Source organism: Sphaeramia orbicularis, chromosome 15, assembly GCF_902148855.1.
Source record: "Sphaeramia orbicularis chromosome 15, fSphaOr1.1, whole genome shotgun sequence".
NCBI classification, from domain to species: Eukaryota; Metazoa; Chordata; class Actinopteri; order Kurtiformes; family Apogonidae; genus Sphaeramia; species Sphaeramia orbicularis.
This window is the reverse complement of record NC_043971.1, coordinates 41,532,780-41,553,212: the sequence shown is the minus strand read 5'-3', so window position 1 is coordinate 41,553,212 and position 20,433 is coordinate 41,532,780. Positions and strand designations below refer to the sequence as shown.

The window sequence follows — 20,433 nt, the reverse complement described above, 5'->3', positions numbered from 1 at the left end:
ATCCTTTACTCTTCAGATCAATCAGTGTCTTTGCTTTTATTTATGTGTGTGGGTTTCAGTGGTGCATATGGCCAACATTATTATTATTATTATTATTATTATTATTATTATTATTATTATTATTATTATTATTATTATTATCTCATAAAAGTAATGTAAATGTTTTGAAGGAGAGTGGAGAATTTGCTTGAATTTAATACTATAAAAATCTAAAAAAAAAAAAAAAAAAAAAAGAAAGAAAGAAAGAAAGAAAGAAAAGAAAAAAAAAGGCATTAAAAAATCTGATAATTTTTTATTTATCCATTCATTCATTAATTTAACATCCTTAAAAATGCAGTTGGAATGAAACTTACAATCATAGAAAGACCTTTTTGCCAAAGTAACATCAGTGTGTTATGTGTTTAAATGTTGTGGAAACATCTGTTCAAGTGAAGTTTTATGAAAATACATTTAATACTGTTCAACTGAGAAAAAGATAGATAGAATATTTTCTCTCCTTACTCTATACCTTTAATTTTTTTCTACTTTTTAAACTCCAAGGATAGTTGAAGACAACAGAAATGATGTGTTGAACATGAGAGAAATGACAAATTGAATGGTTATTTCAGGCATTTTTTAGGTAAAGAGTTCACTGGTTGTCTGAGGCTTTGTCAAAGGACAAAATGACAAGTCAGCTAACCTGCCTCACTTATTTTGATGAAAATTTGATATTCAATGTAATATAATAATGTGCAATTCTGTATATGAGGGAGAGTGAAAAAGTTCTCAGACAAGCGCTTTGTCACTGAGATGAAACTTTGATCTACCAGTTTAACCCAGGGAGCAAAACTCCATCAAAAAAAAAAAAAAAAGTGTCATCAATGAGGAGCAGCTGAGCCTGTGAAATTCAAGGCAGCGAGGTCTGTAAAATACACAAATAAATAAAATAAAGTTTTTATTTCATTTGTCTGAGAACTTTTTTACTCTCCCTCACATATTATAAGCTGGTCAGTTGGTTATAACCGTCTCAAGTCATTTGTTCACTTTTGTTTACATTTAACCTGTAATCAAAGCTTGTGAAAAACTCCAAATTAACCCTTAGAAGCAAAAGTGGATCAAAATGACCTGGTGAGGTTCCTTTATTTCAACATCTTTGTAATGAAAAGTTGTTATTTCATATTCCAGGTATTCCTCAAAAACATATTTTTGATATCATGCCATTTAAATTTGTAACCTACTTTTTATAGATTTTTAGGAAATTGTACTTTTTGTATTACTACCCCAAGCTTCAATAAGTGGGTCAAAAATTCATTTTCAATGGGATTTCATCTGAACCTTATACACTCACTCACTCACTCACTCACTCACACTGTAAGCCTGGACTTTGTATTTACTACAATGTACTTAAATGATTTATGTTTTATTCCATTACTATAAAATGTTAAGTATATTCTACTAATTTGTAGACATAGTCGAAAGTACGAAAAAGTTTGAGTTGAATGGATTTAAATCACCAAGTTGTAGTCATGACCACACCTTTTTATCTCTGCATTGCATTATGGGTATTGGGCATGTTGTTGAAAATGTGTTCTTTTTCTGTGCAGGGGTTCAGCGGGACTGTGGTGTTAGTGTTAATTTGGACTTAATGTGTGTATGGCAATGTTTATTGGCCTTTATTGTATTTTTGTAGAGCTGCACCATGAGTCAGAGCCATGGGACGAACAATGACTTTACTGTTCATCTTTTATTGTTGTTAAACAATATCGATTTTAATATCTTGCTAAATTAGAAATAAATCTTACACTGACAAAGTGCCATAAGCTAACAATCTGCTCAGCTCCCTACTTTGCTATATCATATTGGCTCTGATGATTTTACAAAACCGTTTATAATGCAAAAGATTTTAATTTAAATAAACTTGGGATCGCATCCAATGTACTGATGATGTTAATTCTAATGATTATACAAAGCATTTAACATTACAACAAATTTGAAGTTAAATTAACTTGGCATTTAGTGTGTTGTACTTAAAATAGCAATTCCATTCTAATCAAGCATTTAAGTTTAATACACTCAAGTTTTCATTACTCATTACTCACATTTTTTAAGACGAGTTGCCTCAGATTTTTTAAGTAAACTTAACTTATCCGGTCTTACAGTGCACTCACTCACAATGTTTTAAATAAAAAATGAAAATAAAAAATAATTCAAACAAGAAATTATTCTTTTGTGGACCAAAATATTATACATGATTACTATTAACATGACAAAATGACAGAAATGCCTTTAAAATAGTTCGATTTTAACACTGGTCATTACTGACCCACTTTTGGAAGCGTGTAGGGTCTAGTCACTTGTGCATCTAAGGGTTAAAAAAGGCTAATTTGTAAGTGTTGATGTGTCTACCAGCAGAAAATAAACTTTTAACACGAGTTTCTTTAACATTTCCTTTGTATTTACTAATGTTGTTCCATGCAAAACTCTTCAGTCTTGCTGCTGTGCGTAGTCAGCAGATCCACACATTACTGTAGTGTGTGTTAAACTGCACACACTTGTAAAAGACTCCATAAAACAACAGGAACTGCTCATCAAGACTAAACCCAACAGCACCATAGGTGGTCAAAGTGGACAGAGGATAACCTACTGTGAGCGGTCGGGACTGGGTTTTTCACTGGTTTATCATTATGACTTTTCCTATTTCATAGTTTGGAAACATCTGTTATGGTGCTGTGGGAATATTCAGCATCAGGGAAATTATCTGGGTGAAAATAAGCTTTGCCAACAGCTGTGAACTCTAAAGTGCTTTCTTTCAGCTGGGGCGTGAAACAGACTGAGGACTTGAATGGGCTCCCTGTTTCTGCCTGCATTCTCTCCAAGTATTTTCCCACTCAGTCTTTTGGGGATCCCTAGCAACAGTATGCATTAGAACATGTAGTTAGACTGAGAGAATGCACCAGTGTAAACAAGCTCCACTTTTATCCACATTTTATCCATGTTATCCTTAGTCATCAAACTAAAAAACAACACACAGATAAGCAAAGCATTTTTTTTTTTTTTTTTTGCTGTGTAATGCAATGGAGGGATGAAAAGGAAAAGATACTTACCTTTCTTTTCATTTGCTATTGAGCTACATGTGCACATATTCCGGTTTGTAACTTCATCACCTCACATAAAGCAAATGGTTCACAGTAGAATTATATTTCATGAATAACCGATATCCCAAAAGATGAACTGAACACACAATATCAGGCCTATCTCATAACATAATGAGAAAAACAGAAACACATCTACTTTGCTCTTCTATTTCCTGCAGCATGTCAGGGTTACTTAATGGGATTTTCATGTTTACCACTGAAAAAGCAAATAGTACAAGTGAATATGGTTGTTATACTGTAGCTTCATGTTACAACCACTCTCACTAAACAAGAATCCATAAAGAAATCCATAAATACACTTTATTTCAGAACTACATCATTTAAACTCTATGAAGAAGAGTCATGGTTTATACATAATATGTGGATGTCTTCATCTGCACGGCTGGCAAAATAACAGAAAGAGAAGAGGTTTTACTAGTGAAAACAAAAGTTGCTTTTGTGACTTCCAACACCCTGTAAAACCCTCACCACTGTTGTATGTGGACCACTTTTATGAGTTGTTACTCCACTTAAATTACTCACACTGTCTTTTAAGATGGCTGGTAAATCGTCAGCTTTAATGAATCTCAGAAACAAGTTTTCACAACAGAAAACAACATGGAAACAACTACAGAAATTCCTAACACCATGTCTTTAACATAAGCTACAATATTTTTCAGTCATCCATCTGTATGCTTAGTGTGTTGCGTTCCCTTACAATTTATACTTTGCAATGAGCTGAACTTCTGACCTCAAAATCATGTTGCAAAAAACTGCAGAAAATAGACGTTATAGCCAGGCTGTGCAGGTTCTCATGGAGCAAAAGATACTCATTCTATACACAAACACCAGTTCAATATGTTTAATGTGAAAGATTTGCGTATTGTTAGCCTCATAGCATAGCAGTTTTCAGATCATAGCCAATGTTACAAAATGAAGCAGCAGTGTTAAGAGAGTAAAATTACGAAGATCTCACAAAAATATAACTATTATGCTATGAAGCTAACGATATGCTTATGCGCTCGCGTGAAGTTTGTGTTGACATCTGTATTACATTGAGAGTTTGTTATTTGTTTAACATTAGATGCCTGCATTTCTAAGCTAATGGTGACTAATGTTGCTCAGTCTCGCAGCTGTAAAAGCTGAAGAAAGGCAGTAAAGACCCTGGGAGTGAGTGCTAGTTTTTTTTTTTTTTTTTTTCAGAATAAAACAAGTCATCGACATAGAGATTAGCAGACAGGCTGTTATCGACAGATTCCAACACAAACTAACCACAATCACAAAAACAAGCATACGCAAACCTTCCTCACTAAACTGTTCATATACAATATCATATAAAGACATTCTGACTTTAGGTTTCTGTATTGAGTTGAAATGTACCTATATACTAAGCATAGTATTTGACTGTATGATTTCTGCTTACTTATGTAACTAAGTCTCGATGACCCAAGGCATGTCCGTTGTAATGTATTCATATTTATGTTCTCAACAGTAAGGCAGTGAAAGACCACTACTATGTACCTCTAACACATATCCCTTCCATAGCGGCATACCAGCCTTGGCAGCCCCTCCGCCAAGCTGCACACAATGCTGCTATTGAACTAGATTCACAGTGCCTACCTTCATATACCATCAAGATGAGTACAGGGTTTCACTTAAAGTTATGTCAACACTGTAGGCTTTATGTTAGAATATACAGCTTATACTATATATGTATAAACTGTATAAGCTGTATGAGGTGTGTGCACAGTGATCCCAATGGTAGAAAACATCCTGGGATTTGTTAATATTTCTCTATCTGTATAAATATATTTGTATATTGTTTCTATTTGGTTTGACATTATCTAAGAAGACACTTGTTCTGAAAGAAAAATGTTCAATTATGACTTCACCTGCTAATTTAAGGCAGTCTGTCAACAGGTTTAAGCAGTTTAGTGCCTGAGAAGCTGTTTACGTAGAAAAACTAATGGTGTACTTTACATTAGGAAAGCAACACTGGGATGGCACTGCTACTGGATTTTTATTGGAAAAAAATCAACACTTTAACACATGTGCATTGTAAACACGTTAAATATTTCAGGAATGTAACTAACTCTCCATCTTGGTCCATGCCTCAGTACATATAGACATAAATATATCTTAAATATATCCTCTGTTAACCTCTTCTCTGTGATATACTGTATATTGCGTTTCATTTGAATTACATAAAAATAAAATGGTTTTATATTGCATATAGGTGAAGCTCATATTAAGTTATGATAAGGTTGTGAAGATACGATTAAGATGACACAAGTTACATTTTTTACATTCACTTCTTCACCTGAGGCAAATATGGCTAATGTGTAAAACCCATTAAAGCAATTCACTTCTAATATCATGGGAATCTATTAAGTGCATAGCTACTGATATGTAACAGGTTGAACTACACAGACATTAAAGGGTAATTCCTGCTTTTTCTTTTTAAAGTCAGATAATGTAGAAGGCAAACCACACAAGATACACACCACTAGACCGCTACTATTATCTTGATTTTCTCCAAATATGTTTTAACTCTCAAATACCAATGCTGCAATGATCCAGAATTATTAACATGCTGCGTACAGTCCATGTTATTACGGATGAATATGAAATTAAAATCCAAATTGTAAGAATTCAGAGTTAAAACATCTAAGACCATATTCATATCAAGAGATACACCGTCATTTCACACACAACAAAACATATACACGTTCCTTTCAATGGTACTCCGAGCGTAGTTTCTCCCTGAAAATCTAAATATAAGCAGCTACCCTCAGACTGTCTTCATATTCCTTTATAATAAGCTCTTATGTGGCAGGGTTGACATCTATGCTTATTTCAATTACATGAAAACACAGCATGATATAAAGCTTCAGTACCAGACTTTTTGTTAATATAGTTTCCAAATAAATACGTTTCTATATCAAGTGTCTTGTTACAATGAGGCACATTGTTGGTGAATATGAGTACTGTATGGCCTTTTATCAGTGAGAAATACTTCCCTTGTAGTATTGTGGCACAATTAGCTACTTTTTTCCTTTTAATCTGTGCAGTCACAACTTCTCCTGTTTCGATCCATCATGTGCAGTGTGTTGCAGATTCACAGTGAGTTTCTTTGTAAATGAAACAGTTTCTCCTCAAGCAAACTGATGGACTTATTGATCAGTGTTTTTTCATCATTGACAAATCTGTAGCCAAACAGCTTCATGGTGGGTCCACACACCCTCTGTACTACCTGAGCCAGTGTAAAGGGAATGCTAAATCTCCATTTCTCTGCCTGTTCTGATGAGTTCTTCTGCGTGGAGTAAATCCCGCTTGCGCCCTGTGTGGTCTGGGTGTTCCTCAGAATCCATTCTCTCGCTTGTGGACTGAATGGTATACCTGTGAACCTGTACATCTCCTCTGCCTTCTGCATGGGGTAACGTGCAATATCCTCGTAACGCACCAACATGTAACGACGCCTCAGCCAGTGAGGTCGGCTCAGTCCCACCTCCGCGGACATCCTGATGTGGTCGCAGTTTCCTTTTAGCCTTTTCACCTCCTCGTCGTCCTCGGGCACCTGGCCGTCCTGCGCCCAGGTCTTCCACGTCTGGTACTTGGATGAGAAAGCTACCATTCGGGATGCTAAGATGGCCCGCGGATCTCGAACAAGCTGGATAATTCTCACATCCAAACGAGGATCCTCGACCAGGGGCTGCAACGTGTCCAGCTGGCGCACACGGACAGTCTTAATGGCATGGTGTTGCTTAGAAAGACAAGATTGTGATGCAAGGGTCAAGTTGAGCGGTCCGCAGCGTCGTGTCTTACAGTGATACCTGAGCAGAGAGGGGCACAGATTTTGCAGTTAATACACCATATGCCAGTGGTTCCCAACCTTTTTTGGCTTGTGACAACATTTTAATATCACAAATTTCTGCCGACCCCAGACATTTTTTGCTAAAATTAATTTGCTTTTGATCATGTAATAGTTTGCTATACTATGTTGCAAATAAACATTAATTTTAGATGACTTTTAGTCTATATAATGTATATTAATATGGACGGAGGCAGAAAAGCCAGGTGGAGATTACTGCACAAAGTGGGAATTTTATTTTCCTTGGTCAGAATATGTAAAGTCAGTCCAGCTTGTATTTACAAGGTTTACAATTAATACTGAACAAACAATAACTCAAACTATGAATTATGAAAGAGCTGCAGCATCTGAAACCGACCACAATGAGCATTTGAAAGATAAACAGTACCACAGTGCTTCAGTTTCAGCTTCACAGTTTGTCATGTCTTTTATGGATTGTGATTGTCTCTCTCAACTCACTACATATTTTTTATTGCTAAGTTTTTACTATTTTTATCAATTACTAGAAATTTTAGGCGACCCCATTTGAATTTCAGGTGACCCCACATGGGGTCCCGACCCCAAGGCTGAAAAACACTGCACTACGATGTTATTTTTTATTGATCAGTCTATGTATTATTTGCTGTTTTAAAGCTGTTAAGTTACTGTAGTGAAGCTGATAGTAGTCTAAAAAACTGTTTATTTTTGCCTTTTCAAAATTGAAATTACGCATTATTTTTATCAATTACTAGAAATTTCAGGCGACCCCATTTGAATTCCAGGCGACCCCACGTGGGGTCCCGACCCCAAGGTTTAAAAACACTGCCAAATGCAATTAACAGAAGTGGAACATGAGAATTGTTATTTTGGTACCTTATGGCCATTAAAGGTGCCCTGCCACACAAAACTCGTTTTTACTTTTATTTTTTTTTAAATATGTCAGGTCCATGCGTGTTTGTGTTATGTAGTGAATGTGAAAATGAACCACTACCTCCTCTGTCTGCTATTGCCACTGAAAAGAAATAAGCGGAGAAATCAGGCAAATTACAGGGTGTCCCATAAGTCTCCATACATAGGAGACATAATACATATGGTTCTAACATGTATTTCTTTATATTTCTTCTTTATAGATCTTCAGCAGTGGAGGACACGCGTTGAAATGTGTTCCCGACAAAATGGCAGTCATATAAAGCATATTATATAAATAAAAATGGTTTATGTCAAGAAACGTTTATTTTTCCTATGTATGGAGACTTATGGGACACCCTGTAGAAAAGCTGGTCAGTGTGACGTGTTGCCTGAGCTCATTAGTATTCATGAGCTCTTCCAGGTGACAGAATCCACAGAATTTGTCTGTCTTAGTCACAGTTTTCGTATACAGCAAGGATGGCTGAAGGTCAACGTTCTTGTGCGCTATGCTCGAACAGAACTTCAACAATGCACATGTTTCCCAAGAACCCAGAGTTGAAGATCAAATGGCTTCAGTTTATTTTTGGAACAATGCCACAACACAATAATTCAAAATTAACTCTCTGTTTCTCACATTTTGAAGAGGATGATTTCATCAACTTTGGTGAGTTCAGCAGAGGCTTCGCAGTAAAGTTGCTGTTGAAGCCTGGAGTAGTACCATTGCAGCAGTCTACTGAAAAGCCAGGCTTTCATTGGCTAGCTCTTAGTCAATCAGAGTTAAGCAGATTAGCCTGTTGAATATTCATGAGTACTGGCGCAAATCAAGGTGAGTCTTCCATAGGGCTGTGCAATTAATCGAAATTCAATTACGATTTCGATTATTACACGCAACGATAACAAAAATTATGTAATCGAGAAAAAACAATTATTAATTTTGAGTCGTTTTAATTCATGAGCACGCAAGCTCCCATGAGCTGCTCTGCCCCGCCCCCCTCTAAGCTACTGCTGCCAGCTAGCCGGCAGGTCCACCCTAAGAGGAAAGTTGTACCTAGCGGTCTGGAAAAATAGCAGGAGAATCACAGCATAAGTGCTTGGTAAACAAAAAGGCAAGTCAAATTCAATTGTATGGAATCACTTTGGGTTTGATGAAGAGCAAAAACCCATCACGTGCAAAAAGTGTTTCGTAGTTGTGTCCGCACCGACCAGTAACACAGCAAACCTTTTGAACCATCTAAAGTTTAACCACCGCGACCTTTATCATAATCTTATGAAAAACTAAAACTCATAAAAAAAAACTCCGTCTACAACTTCGTCTGCAATGCAATCTTCAGTCTCCGAATCTCTTTACGCTGCAACTCCCGTATTAACCTAACTGAAACCTCACGGCACGCCACTGAATTTACTATGTTTCATACTACATTGAACATACTTGAATTTATAATTTGCACTTTACGTGAGTTTTTTTATTATTGCTACAGTTCTATGGCAGGTCTATAGCAGTTTAATTACAGTGCACTATTTGTTTACAAAAGGAAACATACTTGAATTTACAGTACACTTATTTGCATTCAAAGATTTTTTTGTTTCGTACAAAAGTGAACATACTTTGTTTTAATGGTTAAAAGCTTTATTTATATTTAAAGAGTATATCTTATATTGTTTTGCAAGAAAAAAAAAAACAACTTTAAGGTTAACAAATAATCTTTTTTAATAATCGTGATTTCAATTATTACTAAAATAATCGTGATTTTTTTTTTTTTTCTATAATCGAGCAGCCCTAGTCTTCCAGCAGATTTTATATACCACATTAGAATGGCTTGAAACTTGGTAACAAAGGCATTTTTTACCACAAAAAATGTTACAAAGTCCATGGTAGAACTTCAGATATTACCACAAAAGTAATGAAATACGTGTGGCAGGGCACCTTTAAAGCTTCAGTAGGAAAAATCTTTCAGCATCATTGGGTAAAAAAATTCAATAATAACATTTCAGCATTTTGCAGTTGAAATGGTCTGAGAGCAAACTAGACTGCTGCGTCTCCTTGAGTCTGTTTTCTGGCTTTCAATAATCTAGACCAGAGGTGTCAAAATCATTGTAGTTTAGGGGCCACATACAGCCAACTTTGATTTCAAGTGGGCCAGAGCCAGTAAAATAATAGCATAATAACCTATAAATAGTGAGAATTTCCTCTGTGTTTAAGTGTAAAAAAAAAAGGAAAAATAAATTATGATATTGTTTACATTTACAAACTATTCTTTACCTAAATGTGAAAAACCTGAAATTTCTTAAGAAAAAATAAGTGCAATATTCTGCCTCAACTTGTCATTTCTAAGTGTGCATTTTATGTAGATCACAGTGGATCTACAAAGGCACAAAGCACTTAGTAACGGGCACAATATTGTTGGAATTTTGGAGTTTGGAACTAAAATGGGTTTGACACACTTGACTATTAATATCCTCAGTGTTATCCTGCAGGCCAGATTGGAACCTTTGGTGGGCAGGTTTTGGCTCACAGGCCATATGTTTGGCAGCCATGTTTGGCAGCCATGATCTGGACCATGACAGAAGGCCTTTTCAGTAGGACTGGAAAAAAAAACAGGTGACTGGCAGCTGTAATGACCAATCGCTTTCAGTCGTATCTATCACAAAAGCACCACAGAAGCTCTCATATATCCATGATATTTTGACTTGACCTTTCTTTTGTGACATGAAATTGCCTTGTCTCAACTACCAAGAGCTGCAGGTGGAATGAGTGATCTGGTATTTTCTTTTGCTGATCTCAAACTACTAGAGATTTAAAGCAGCTATATGGAGTATTTCAACTCCAAAAGCTCAAAGATGACTTAAAGAATCAACAGACTATTTAGAATAAAGAGCTCTACTATCATGTCAAAGCTGTAAATGCATTTTATCGCAGATGTGAACTGAACTGTGACATCATTAGGAATGTACATGACCACTACAGGGAGTAGAGAGTCAATCTGCTCATCTGCCATGCTGATGACCACTAACACGAAGGCCAAAATAAGGATGAAATCTGGTAAGGAAATAACTATAAGAATCAAAGAAAGTGATAAAAAAAAATTAAATAAAAATAGGTGCATTCCAATTGTTTTCACCAGTGGACAAGGCTCTAAATTAAGAGTCTGATGCTGAAATAACTGTTTCTTCTGCGTGGGTGAGTTTAGTTTATGAGGCGTATGAAGGTATAAAGGTATTAAGTGATGTTATAATTTTTTTTACCATATTTTGATCCACAGTTCAGACTAAACTGTGACAGTTCTGACCTTCCAAACCGAACCTTAGTGCAGCTACTGACAACACAAACTGTACAGAAAACCAAGGTGATTTGTAGTTTTACTGTGGCTGTTTAGCTGTGGCTGGGAATTATAAGACAGTTATTTTGTTTTAAGGTGAAAACTTGATGATTCCATAATGCAGATATTTGTGAACAATGAGCTTCACACTTTATTCAGAGTGTGATATAGCATTCTGGTTCACGACTTCCCCCTGCTGTTGATGATTATTTTTGAGCTGTAAACTAAATGATACGACAGTGAAATGATTAAGTACAATGAAATACATTGGTATTAATACTAACATTCTTATCAAACTTCATGGGTTGGAACACACATATTATCCTGAAACTCACAAAGCCAATTCTGACATAGTCAACCATTTGAAACGCTACATAATGAAATTTAGATTAAAACTGAATGTTAACGCCCTCTAATGACTGTGAGTCTGTGAAACCATGTTTATTTTCTATAAATAACTGAAGCCAATACATCCGTCTCTTCAAAGTCACCAGACTCCTTTGACAAAACCAGTACTTTACATCACAGAACACAGTTGACACTGGTCTAAGTCATTTGCTTGTTGGCGTTACTTCGGATTCAACAAACAAACAGTCAAACAGTGACAAAAACAGGTAATATTACTGTTGAGTGTTTGAGAGTCAAACACTTCAGTGCTTCAGTTCCTCAACAGAAAATATAATTAATATTCTGGTACAGATTTTTGTATAGGGGGTCTTTTTCATTAGGTTAAAATAATCCTTTCAAACTAATCCTTTCAGACTTTCAGGCTCCTCAAGATTCTGAGTCGCTCTCAATTTCTCTCTGGCCTGAACCCTTCGCCCACTTTTTAGCACTTTTCCAAATCATGGGTGGAGTTGGACCCGGAGCTGGGGGTGCAGTTGCATTTTAAACATACCTCTCAAAAACATCTTTGATCACAGGAGTGCAGACAGGTTCTTCACACAGTGAAAGGCTTGACTCTCTGCGGAAAAGGGCCGGGGTGACGTGGTCCCGAGGTGAGGGAGAGATGAACTTCTCAAGAGGAGAGAAATCGCAGAGAAACAGGCCCTGGAGTACATCCCGATAAATTCCTGCCAACACTGTCCCATTGTTGGACTCGGTGGCCGTGGTCAGCATGCGCTCCACATGCCACAGAGGCTCAAACAGGTAGAACATGTTTCCACCGTGCTGGTTGAAAAATTCCCCCACAAAAGAGGAGCCTGTTCTTGTGGTGGCCAACAGTAATATATGCTTACGGCCGCCGCTGAAGCTGTACGTGCCCAAATCGTCGAGTTCATCCTCCTCCTGCTCCTCAGAGAAACTTGAGTAATTCCCTTTTGTGTCAGTGAGTTTGGAAAGCAGCATTTTTAACACGTTCAGGGAGCCATTTTCTGTGGAGTTGCTGTAATCCAGCGGAGTTTGTGGAGTCTGCTGTGGATTCTGCCTCTGGATCAGCTTATCAGAGACCCTAAGGAGATACAGAAGCAAGATTAACTAAAATATATAACATTTCATAACAGCAGCAGCAGCATAAACAACATTAATAGACAATAGAATAGAATAGAATAGAATAGAATCTGACTGATTTGCACTACAACAATATATATTTAAACATATATTTTTAATAGCCCAGATCCCTGTACATATCCACTCACTGTATAAAAACTCCAATTTGCACTTTCTGAGCAAATTACAATATAAAACCCACTGTAAATAATATATACATACACATATATTCTAATAGACCGGATCCCTGTACACATCCACTCACTGTATAAAACTCCACTTTGCACTCTGTATGTATTACAATATAAATCCCATCCCATTGTTGTCCTTGTCTCTAGTCGAATGTTTGTCTATATTAGGTCTATGTTCAAGTGTGATTGGGTTCATGTTGTTTTGGGTTCATGTTGAAACATGTGAGCAAAGAAAAAACTGAAGCCAAATTCCTTGTATGTGTTCACGTACTTGGCCAATAAAGCTGATTCTGATTCTGAGAATAGAATAGAATAGAATAGAATAGAATAGAATAGAATAGAATAGAATAGAATAGATCTTTATTGTCACTGTCACAGAAACAATGAAAATCAGTGTAGTATCTCTGTTCTGTTACGCATCAAAAACACTGAGTGCAAAAAGACTGTATAAAAATATCACAAAAAATACTGTAAATGTAGGAATGTGCAAAAAGCAACAGGATAAAACATTAGATGTACATATGCTACTAAAGTACTACAAAAAGTACTGAAATATACAAAAGCTAACTCTATACTACAGATAAGAAATGTGTACAACAGATAAGGAAATATACAAGCAATACAAAATACACAAAATACAACCATCAGTTTGATAGACAGCATGAAGACTGGACTATGCAAGGATTCATCAGGTTTGTGAAAAAGTGGTCCAGAAGTATTTGACGACATTTTCACACATGGTTGGCTTCCACAGAGTCCAGACCTCACTCTGACTGCATTTGACTGATGCTGTCACAAAGATGTCAAATACCCTTAAAAAAAAATCATTACAAAGCACTTAAAAATATAAGTTTGATGACATTACTAGAAAATATTAAGTATAGTCAACTCATTGGTAGATATAGTCAAATGTGTGAATAAATTTAAGTTAAATGGATTTCAATTAATAAGTTTTAGTTATGACCACACCTCTTTTTCTTTTGATTACATAAATTGTCACCTGCCCATGCATGTTCTGGACATGCCAGTGTCAGTGGTTTCGGTCAAAGAGTAGCTGCTATAGGAGTTTCGGTGTTTATCGTACAAGATACAACCCAAAAAGTTGTAAGCTGCTGTCAGCTATTGACAACTGTTTGTTTTAAGTGTGAGAGGACTGTTTTGTTTTATTGTCCAAAATCTTGTTTTCTTTCATTGTCCACCAGTTCCATTGACCTGTTCCACAGACATTTCTCTTATCTAGGTGTCCACTAGCTGATTTGGTACTTTTCTCAGTGGGGGAGACTGTAAGCCTGGATAAGTTGAGTTTACTTAAAAAACTTGAGAGAAGTGGTTGTCTTAACCCATAAAGACCCAGTGCTACTTTTGTGGCTGTTCTCAAATGAATTTTTCTGTAACCTTTTAACCTTTTTTTAAGTGATTTTAACCTTTTTTAAGTGATTTAGCACCATTTATTATAGTATTATCTTCTGTATTTTGCATTCTTTTCAGTGAAAATCAGGTGTTTTTCTATATTTGATTTACTGACCATGTAGAGGTTCATTAAAACTCACAGTAAGTTTAGAGGTTATTAAATCAGAAACCGAAAAACTGAAGACAAAGGGATTTTTTTGAGCAAAGGTACCAATAACTGAATGTAAAAACAGGTGTGTCATTGTGTGTCATTGATCCAACTCCATGGGTTTTACTGGTGAATCAATACTGTAGAAGATGATAGTGCTTCCACATTCACTACAGAGCCTCTGAACGTCCACATGGGTCAGCTCTGATTACCATGAAAAGATGAACAACTGTATTTTATACCACTTATTTACATGGATTGATAGGATTAATGGATCAACAGGTATTAAAAAAGTTTAGATGAGTAGATGATTTTGGTTGCCAGTGGCTGTTTGGGTCTTTATGAGTTAAAAAAAAAAAAAGTAATGATTAATGAACTTTTCTAGTGCATTTAACTTAAAATCTTAGTTAAATGTAAGTTAAATGTACTTTAAAAAAAAGTTCATTAATCATTACTTAATTTTTTTTAACTCATAAAGACCCAAACAACCAACCAGGCAACCACTTTTCTCAATTTTTTAAGTAAACTCAACTTATCTGGGCTTACAGGTGACTCTCCTGCTTCCCTTTGTGTCAGTCTTATGTTATTTTTTAACCCTCATTTAACCAGGAAAAAACTCATTGAGATTAAAAATCTCTTTTGCAAGAGTATCCTGGCCAAGACAGCAACAGCAGCAGCAGAAGTTACAGACAATAGAGATTTCATCCATACATCCATACTAAAAATGTACATTAAACACATAAAAAAACTCAGTTCTAAGACCATACATATAAAACACCATCAATAATTTAGAAGGTACTAAAAGTATACAACAATGTTCTTTAAAAGCATATCAAAGTAGAACCCAATTCAGTCAATTATAAAAACATCTATATCTATATGTCCTTTTCCCATTATTCAAAATGACTTTGAATGTATTTACACAGACCAGCTCCTTTGTTTTTATCTCCTTCTGTAAGTTGTTCCAGGCAAAGGGAGCAGAACATTTAAAAGCTTTCTTTCCCAGTTCTATGACTTTTGGAACATGTAGAGATAACAGATCCTGGGACTGTATACAGATGACTAAAGATGAAGTGAATGTGTATGGCCGGTGTCGTTATTATGTTTATTAATTATCTGTTAAATTAATTAATAAAAGTTCATGTGAACACATACAAGAGATATTACACAGGTTTGACAAGTAATCTGAGTCTACTGAGTCTACATCCACATTTATGTACTGTTAGTTTTTTATTTATAGCTGCAATGTTTACTTAAGTTTTTGCCTTGTTTGATATGATGTCTTCAAGCAGAAGTTTATCATAATGTCTGAATAATTTTGTTTATGATTTGTAATGCAGTACACTTTAGACCACTGTTAAATATTTCTATGATTCTTCTGATTCTATTATATGAACTAACATGGATTAGAGTTAATACCATGCATGAAAAGGGATTTTAAGATTGTGACCATTTTGTTAAAAGTTCAATATGGAAGATTCACATGTGCTCATGTGTGTATGTGATGTATGGTGATGCAAATGGGTTGTACTGGGAGGTAATTGGTTTGTGACACCAGCTGACTGCATTTCTGAGCAAACAGTAGCTGTAGATGAACAGAAGAAAACCAATGACAAAATGAGCATAAGGATTTTTGTGTAAAATCCAACACTAGTCCTCTATAAACAAATCAGGGTATTATGGTTGATATCATGGACGTAGGCAACAGAAATAGAAACAGCTGTTAGCTTGAAATGGAGACAGCTAACATGAAAATGATATGCTCCCACTACAAAACAGACTCCAACACAAGCCAAACCTGACAAATTTGAGCTTTAAGGTAACTATTCCTTTCACAAAATTACACAATTCCATGCAATGTTGCAGCCAAATATACAGGACTGTCTGACGACACAGTTGGAAATATAATGAAAACTGATTATTAAATTATTTAATTAAATTAAATGTTCCATTGTTATGATGAAAAGGTTCCATATACACTAAGTGGAGATCTTGCTCTTAACACCCACTCCTACCACTTGTTTTTAATGTAATCTCAACAGGTTCAATCATGGACAGTGTTACTGCACACATCTATTTCTAGATCTATGCTACTTGTCTATTTTTACATTTCAAAAGCAGGAAGAAAGTCAGTTCATTTAATAGATAGATAGATAAATAGACCGACTGACCGACCGACCGACCGACCGACAGACAGACAGACAGACAGACAGACAGACAGACAGACAGATAGATAGATAGATAGATAGATAGATAGATAGATAGATAGACAGACAGACAGACAGACAGACAGACAGACAGACAGACAGACAGACAGACAGACAGACAGACAGACAGATAGATAGATAGATAGATAGATAGATAGATAGATAGATAGATAGATAGATAGATAGATAGATAGGCTTTATTACAGACTCATGGTCCATATTAAAAAGCAAACAGATAAATACAAACACAATAACAAAAAAGGAAATAGTAAATAAGAGTAATAAATAATAAATAATAAGTCTAAGAGAAAGACAAAACATTAGACACTGAGGTCTGCCATGAAGTCATGTTCAACAGGTTTATTCTCTTACCTTGACAGGATGTTGCTTTCCTTTTCAATGATGACCAGGGCCACAATACAAATGAAGACGATTGCATATTTGGTCCTCATTCTTAAGTCCTGGCTTGGTTCTGGATGTCTATACAGTTTTTATAATCGTCATAGCTTGTTATGCAGTGGATGGAGCTTCATTCTGCAATAACAGACAGAAATCATTTTAATTGCTTTTCACCATTAGATCCACACATCTTTGGTATAGAGGGAAATATCTTCACAGATATCAGACTGACCATTTGTACATGTATGTCTGAGAATGTAGCATTTTGTGACTTATCCTGATTTTTAATCAAGAATAACTGTGGAACTGCCATATGCCTGATATTACATATAAAGTATTTACTACTTGGATTCAGTTTTGTAAAGACATGAAAACATTTTCATTTGACTCATTCAATCTATCTTTGGTAATAGATATTGTTTTAGTACTGTGTTTTTCAGAACTGATTACATTTCATTTGATCAGTATTATTGTTTATGAGTACAAAGCTAATGACAATTAATTTGTTCCAGTGCAACACACTTCACCTGAACATTCCCCTCATACTATAAACATGTTGGAACGATGTTAACACTATTCTAAGAAGGTTGGTTCTTAGTGATTTTCAGTTTAACTACTTTGATTGATCTTCATTAATTCTAAAAAAAAAAACCCAAAAAACTATAATTATCAGCAGAACTTGACTCTGATTGTGACCAGAAGATACAGTTGGGTTTCTCAGAGGCTATTACTGACTTCTAGAAAAAGTAATGCCTCAAAAAATAAAAACAAATGCACCCCCTATAGTTGCTTTGATATTCACTTGCAAATTTCTTTAATAATTGCTTTGAGCTTGATGTTCTGTGGTTAATGTTAACAATTTTATTCAATGGTTAACATTGTGCACAAAACTCACATCTTTAAAAATGCAGTATCTGATACCAATTTTGATGTCAAAGCCACATGATGTTAAATCCTCAGGTATTTGGGATTTCACATAGGCTACTGTAGCTTGCGAAAAGACAGAATAAACGGAAGGAAAAAAAGAAAAGTCAATGACAACAGGAGTGTTTTTGTTTCTCTCCCACATGACTTCATCTCAGCTCTTAATCAGGATGGTGGTTCGCTCTTGTCATTTACCACGAGGCCTGTGACGATGTAGTACAGCCTCATACAGTAAATTTATATGTGAATTTTCATGATACATGAATGGCAATGACGCAGTATGAAGTATCAACTATTAAGACACAAGTCTCAACGTGTGGACTGTCAACTGATATTTTTGTTGTTTTTTTTTGTTTTTTTCTTCAGTGATGCTTATCATTATTTGGCAGGGCATGTCAGAGCTTGGTGATACTGAAACAAAAAACTTGCATCACTGATCCGAGTATCAGAACAAAAAGTATTTTGTGTCGTGTTTCAATGTAATCACAAATTTTGAGCCATGCCAGCTACCCATTAAAATGTCTTGGTGAAATTTTCATTTTAAATTAGATGCAATTTAATTTTGATAATGTCTGTTATTTTAACTGGAAAAATAAATGTAGATTACCCCACACACACACACACACACACACACACACACACACACACACACACACACACACACACAAACAACATTTGGATCTGTCAAGAGATTGAATAATTCCTACAAAGCATATCATTAAAGGAAAAGACACAGTTTTCAAGCCGTCGAGGAGTGATTGTGTGCTCTGTAAGTAAATATCACCCAATTATCTAAGCTTAATACGCCATAGCCGTCAAACTGTCAGACTGAAGCACTTGAGCTGAGCACTTTTACATATTCAAGAGTCACTGAAGCGTTTGGCAAATCTGACTATCTGCTCAAGCAGAAACACACATCACTCTGTTTATCATCTCACTACAAATTACATTAATGGCTGCCTTCAAAGCCTTGATGCAATATCTCAGGGAGAGATGCTGAAAGCTAAATTCCCACTGAAAGCTTTGCTGTTCATTCAGGGGTGTGAGTGTAAACAATTAACCGTTATGAGCGAATACTGAAAACCATAAAAAATGTAAAGGTGTCATCTATCATTTCCATGTGATTGACTGATTTGAGTTCTCATGTTTTATTATTGCAATTTAGAGATAAGGAGAAAGTAACCCAGGTTGTGTATGTGTGGTGTGTGGCTACATGTCTAAGTGTGTCTAAGTGTGTGTAAGTGTGTGTGTGCGTGTGGTTCCCATTTATAGCAGTGATTTAGGGGGATGGGGGTGTTCAATAGGAGCATTTCAGACATCTCCTCCATTCATCCAGTATGAACACACACTAATGAGCAGTTCTGCATTATTCATCTTAGATGGGAGCATGATGCCTTCATATGTTCAAGATGTGATGTGTTAAAAAAAATAAAAAATAAATAAATAAATAAAAATGGTTATATGATCAACTCAGATCTTTAACAGCTTATTGATTCTTGTGCAATGTTGACACGGTTACATAGCCTCCATATTTCCCCCATTTCTACCTGCATCATCAGGGGGAAACACACACATCCGGACGCAAATGTCTCACACTGCTAATAGTGTTACACTTTAGGTTTTACATCCTGATCATTTTAATGTGTGTATCTGCAGGAGGTTTTCATGCTCTTACCGCGCGTCGGTGTCACTGACGGTATTTTTTTTTTTTTTTTAACCATTTAAGTCACATCCTGCCCGACAAATATGATGGAGCTTCACAGGTACCTTTAGCTGGTCTCTCTCGGCAATCGAGTAAAAAGGACCCGTCCTCGGTGCTGTGAGAAACCGTAATGTCCCTCGTAGCATCTTGCTGCATTGTGTCGGACAAGGACACACTGGTTCATTGTATGGTCGGACGCGGGTTCCTTTCCTCTGAAACATGAATGAGAGGCAGCGCCGAGGCACGAGCGTCCTGGACAAACATCGACTTTACACAGCAACGCGCGCGGCACACGTAAAAAAAATAACCTTGGCTATTTTTTTTTTTTTTTTTTAATTTGGTGCAGATTTGACTCCGGTTGAACTCGGTTTCACATGAGGGGGTTGGTGATGCAGCTGGACATCCGAATGATTTCTTGGAAATAAGTGAAGTCCTAAACCGACATCTTTTAAAAAGTTTTTCTCCAAGTTTTTTTTTTTTTTTTTTTTTTTTTTTTTCTAAGGACTACAACCCAGCGCAAAGACTTTCAGCGGACTGTGGCCACGCTTCACTTCTCCCCACATACACACTCTCTCTCTCCCCCTCTCTCTCTCTTTCTCCTTGCTTGGGACATCCTGTGTAGGCGAGGTCACGTGATCCCAAAACGCCCTGCAATTTTGTGCACAGACCCCCCAGTTAGAGGAAGTACCTCTAGAACGAAGCATGACACAAAAATACACTTTAACCCTTTCATGCATGAATTATGAGAACCTTAGTCGATATATTTTTCTTCAGT

At 36.1% G+C, this 20,433-nt stretch overlaps 1 protein-coding gene across 1 annotated transcript; it reads right to left on the bottom strand.

The window, feature by feature from the left end:
* Positions 1-3,672: 3,672 nt before the first annotated feature.
* chst3a (carbohydrate (chondroitin 6) sulfotransferase 3a) lies at positions 3,673-20,111 on the bottom strand. The gene is made up of 4 exons (XM_030155249.1): positions 19,724-20,111; positions 17,006-17,167; positions 12,088-12,639; positions 3,673-6,946 (listed from the first exon to the last, which is right to left on the bottom strand). Exons 2-4 carry the CDS (start codon positions 17,083-17,085, stop codon positions 6,232-6,234), a joined length of 1,347 nt encoding a protein of 448 aa, XP_030011109.1. The 5' UTR covers positions 17,086-17,167; positions 19,724-20,111; the 3' UTR covers positions 3,673-6,231.
* Between the last annotated feature and the right edge of the window lie 322 nt (positions 20,112-20,433).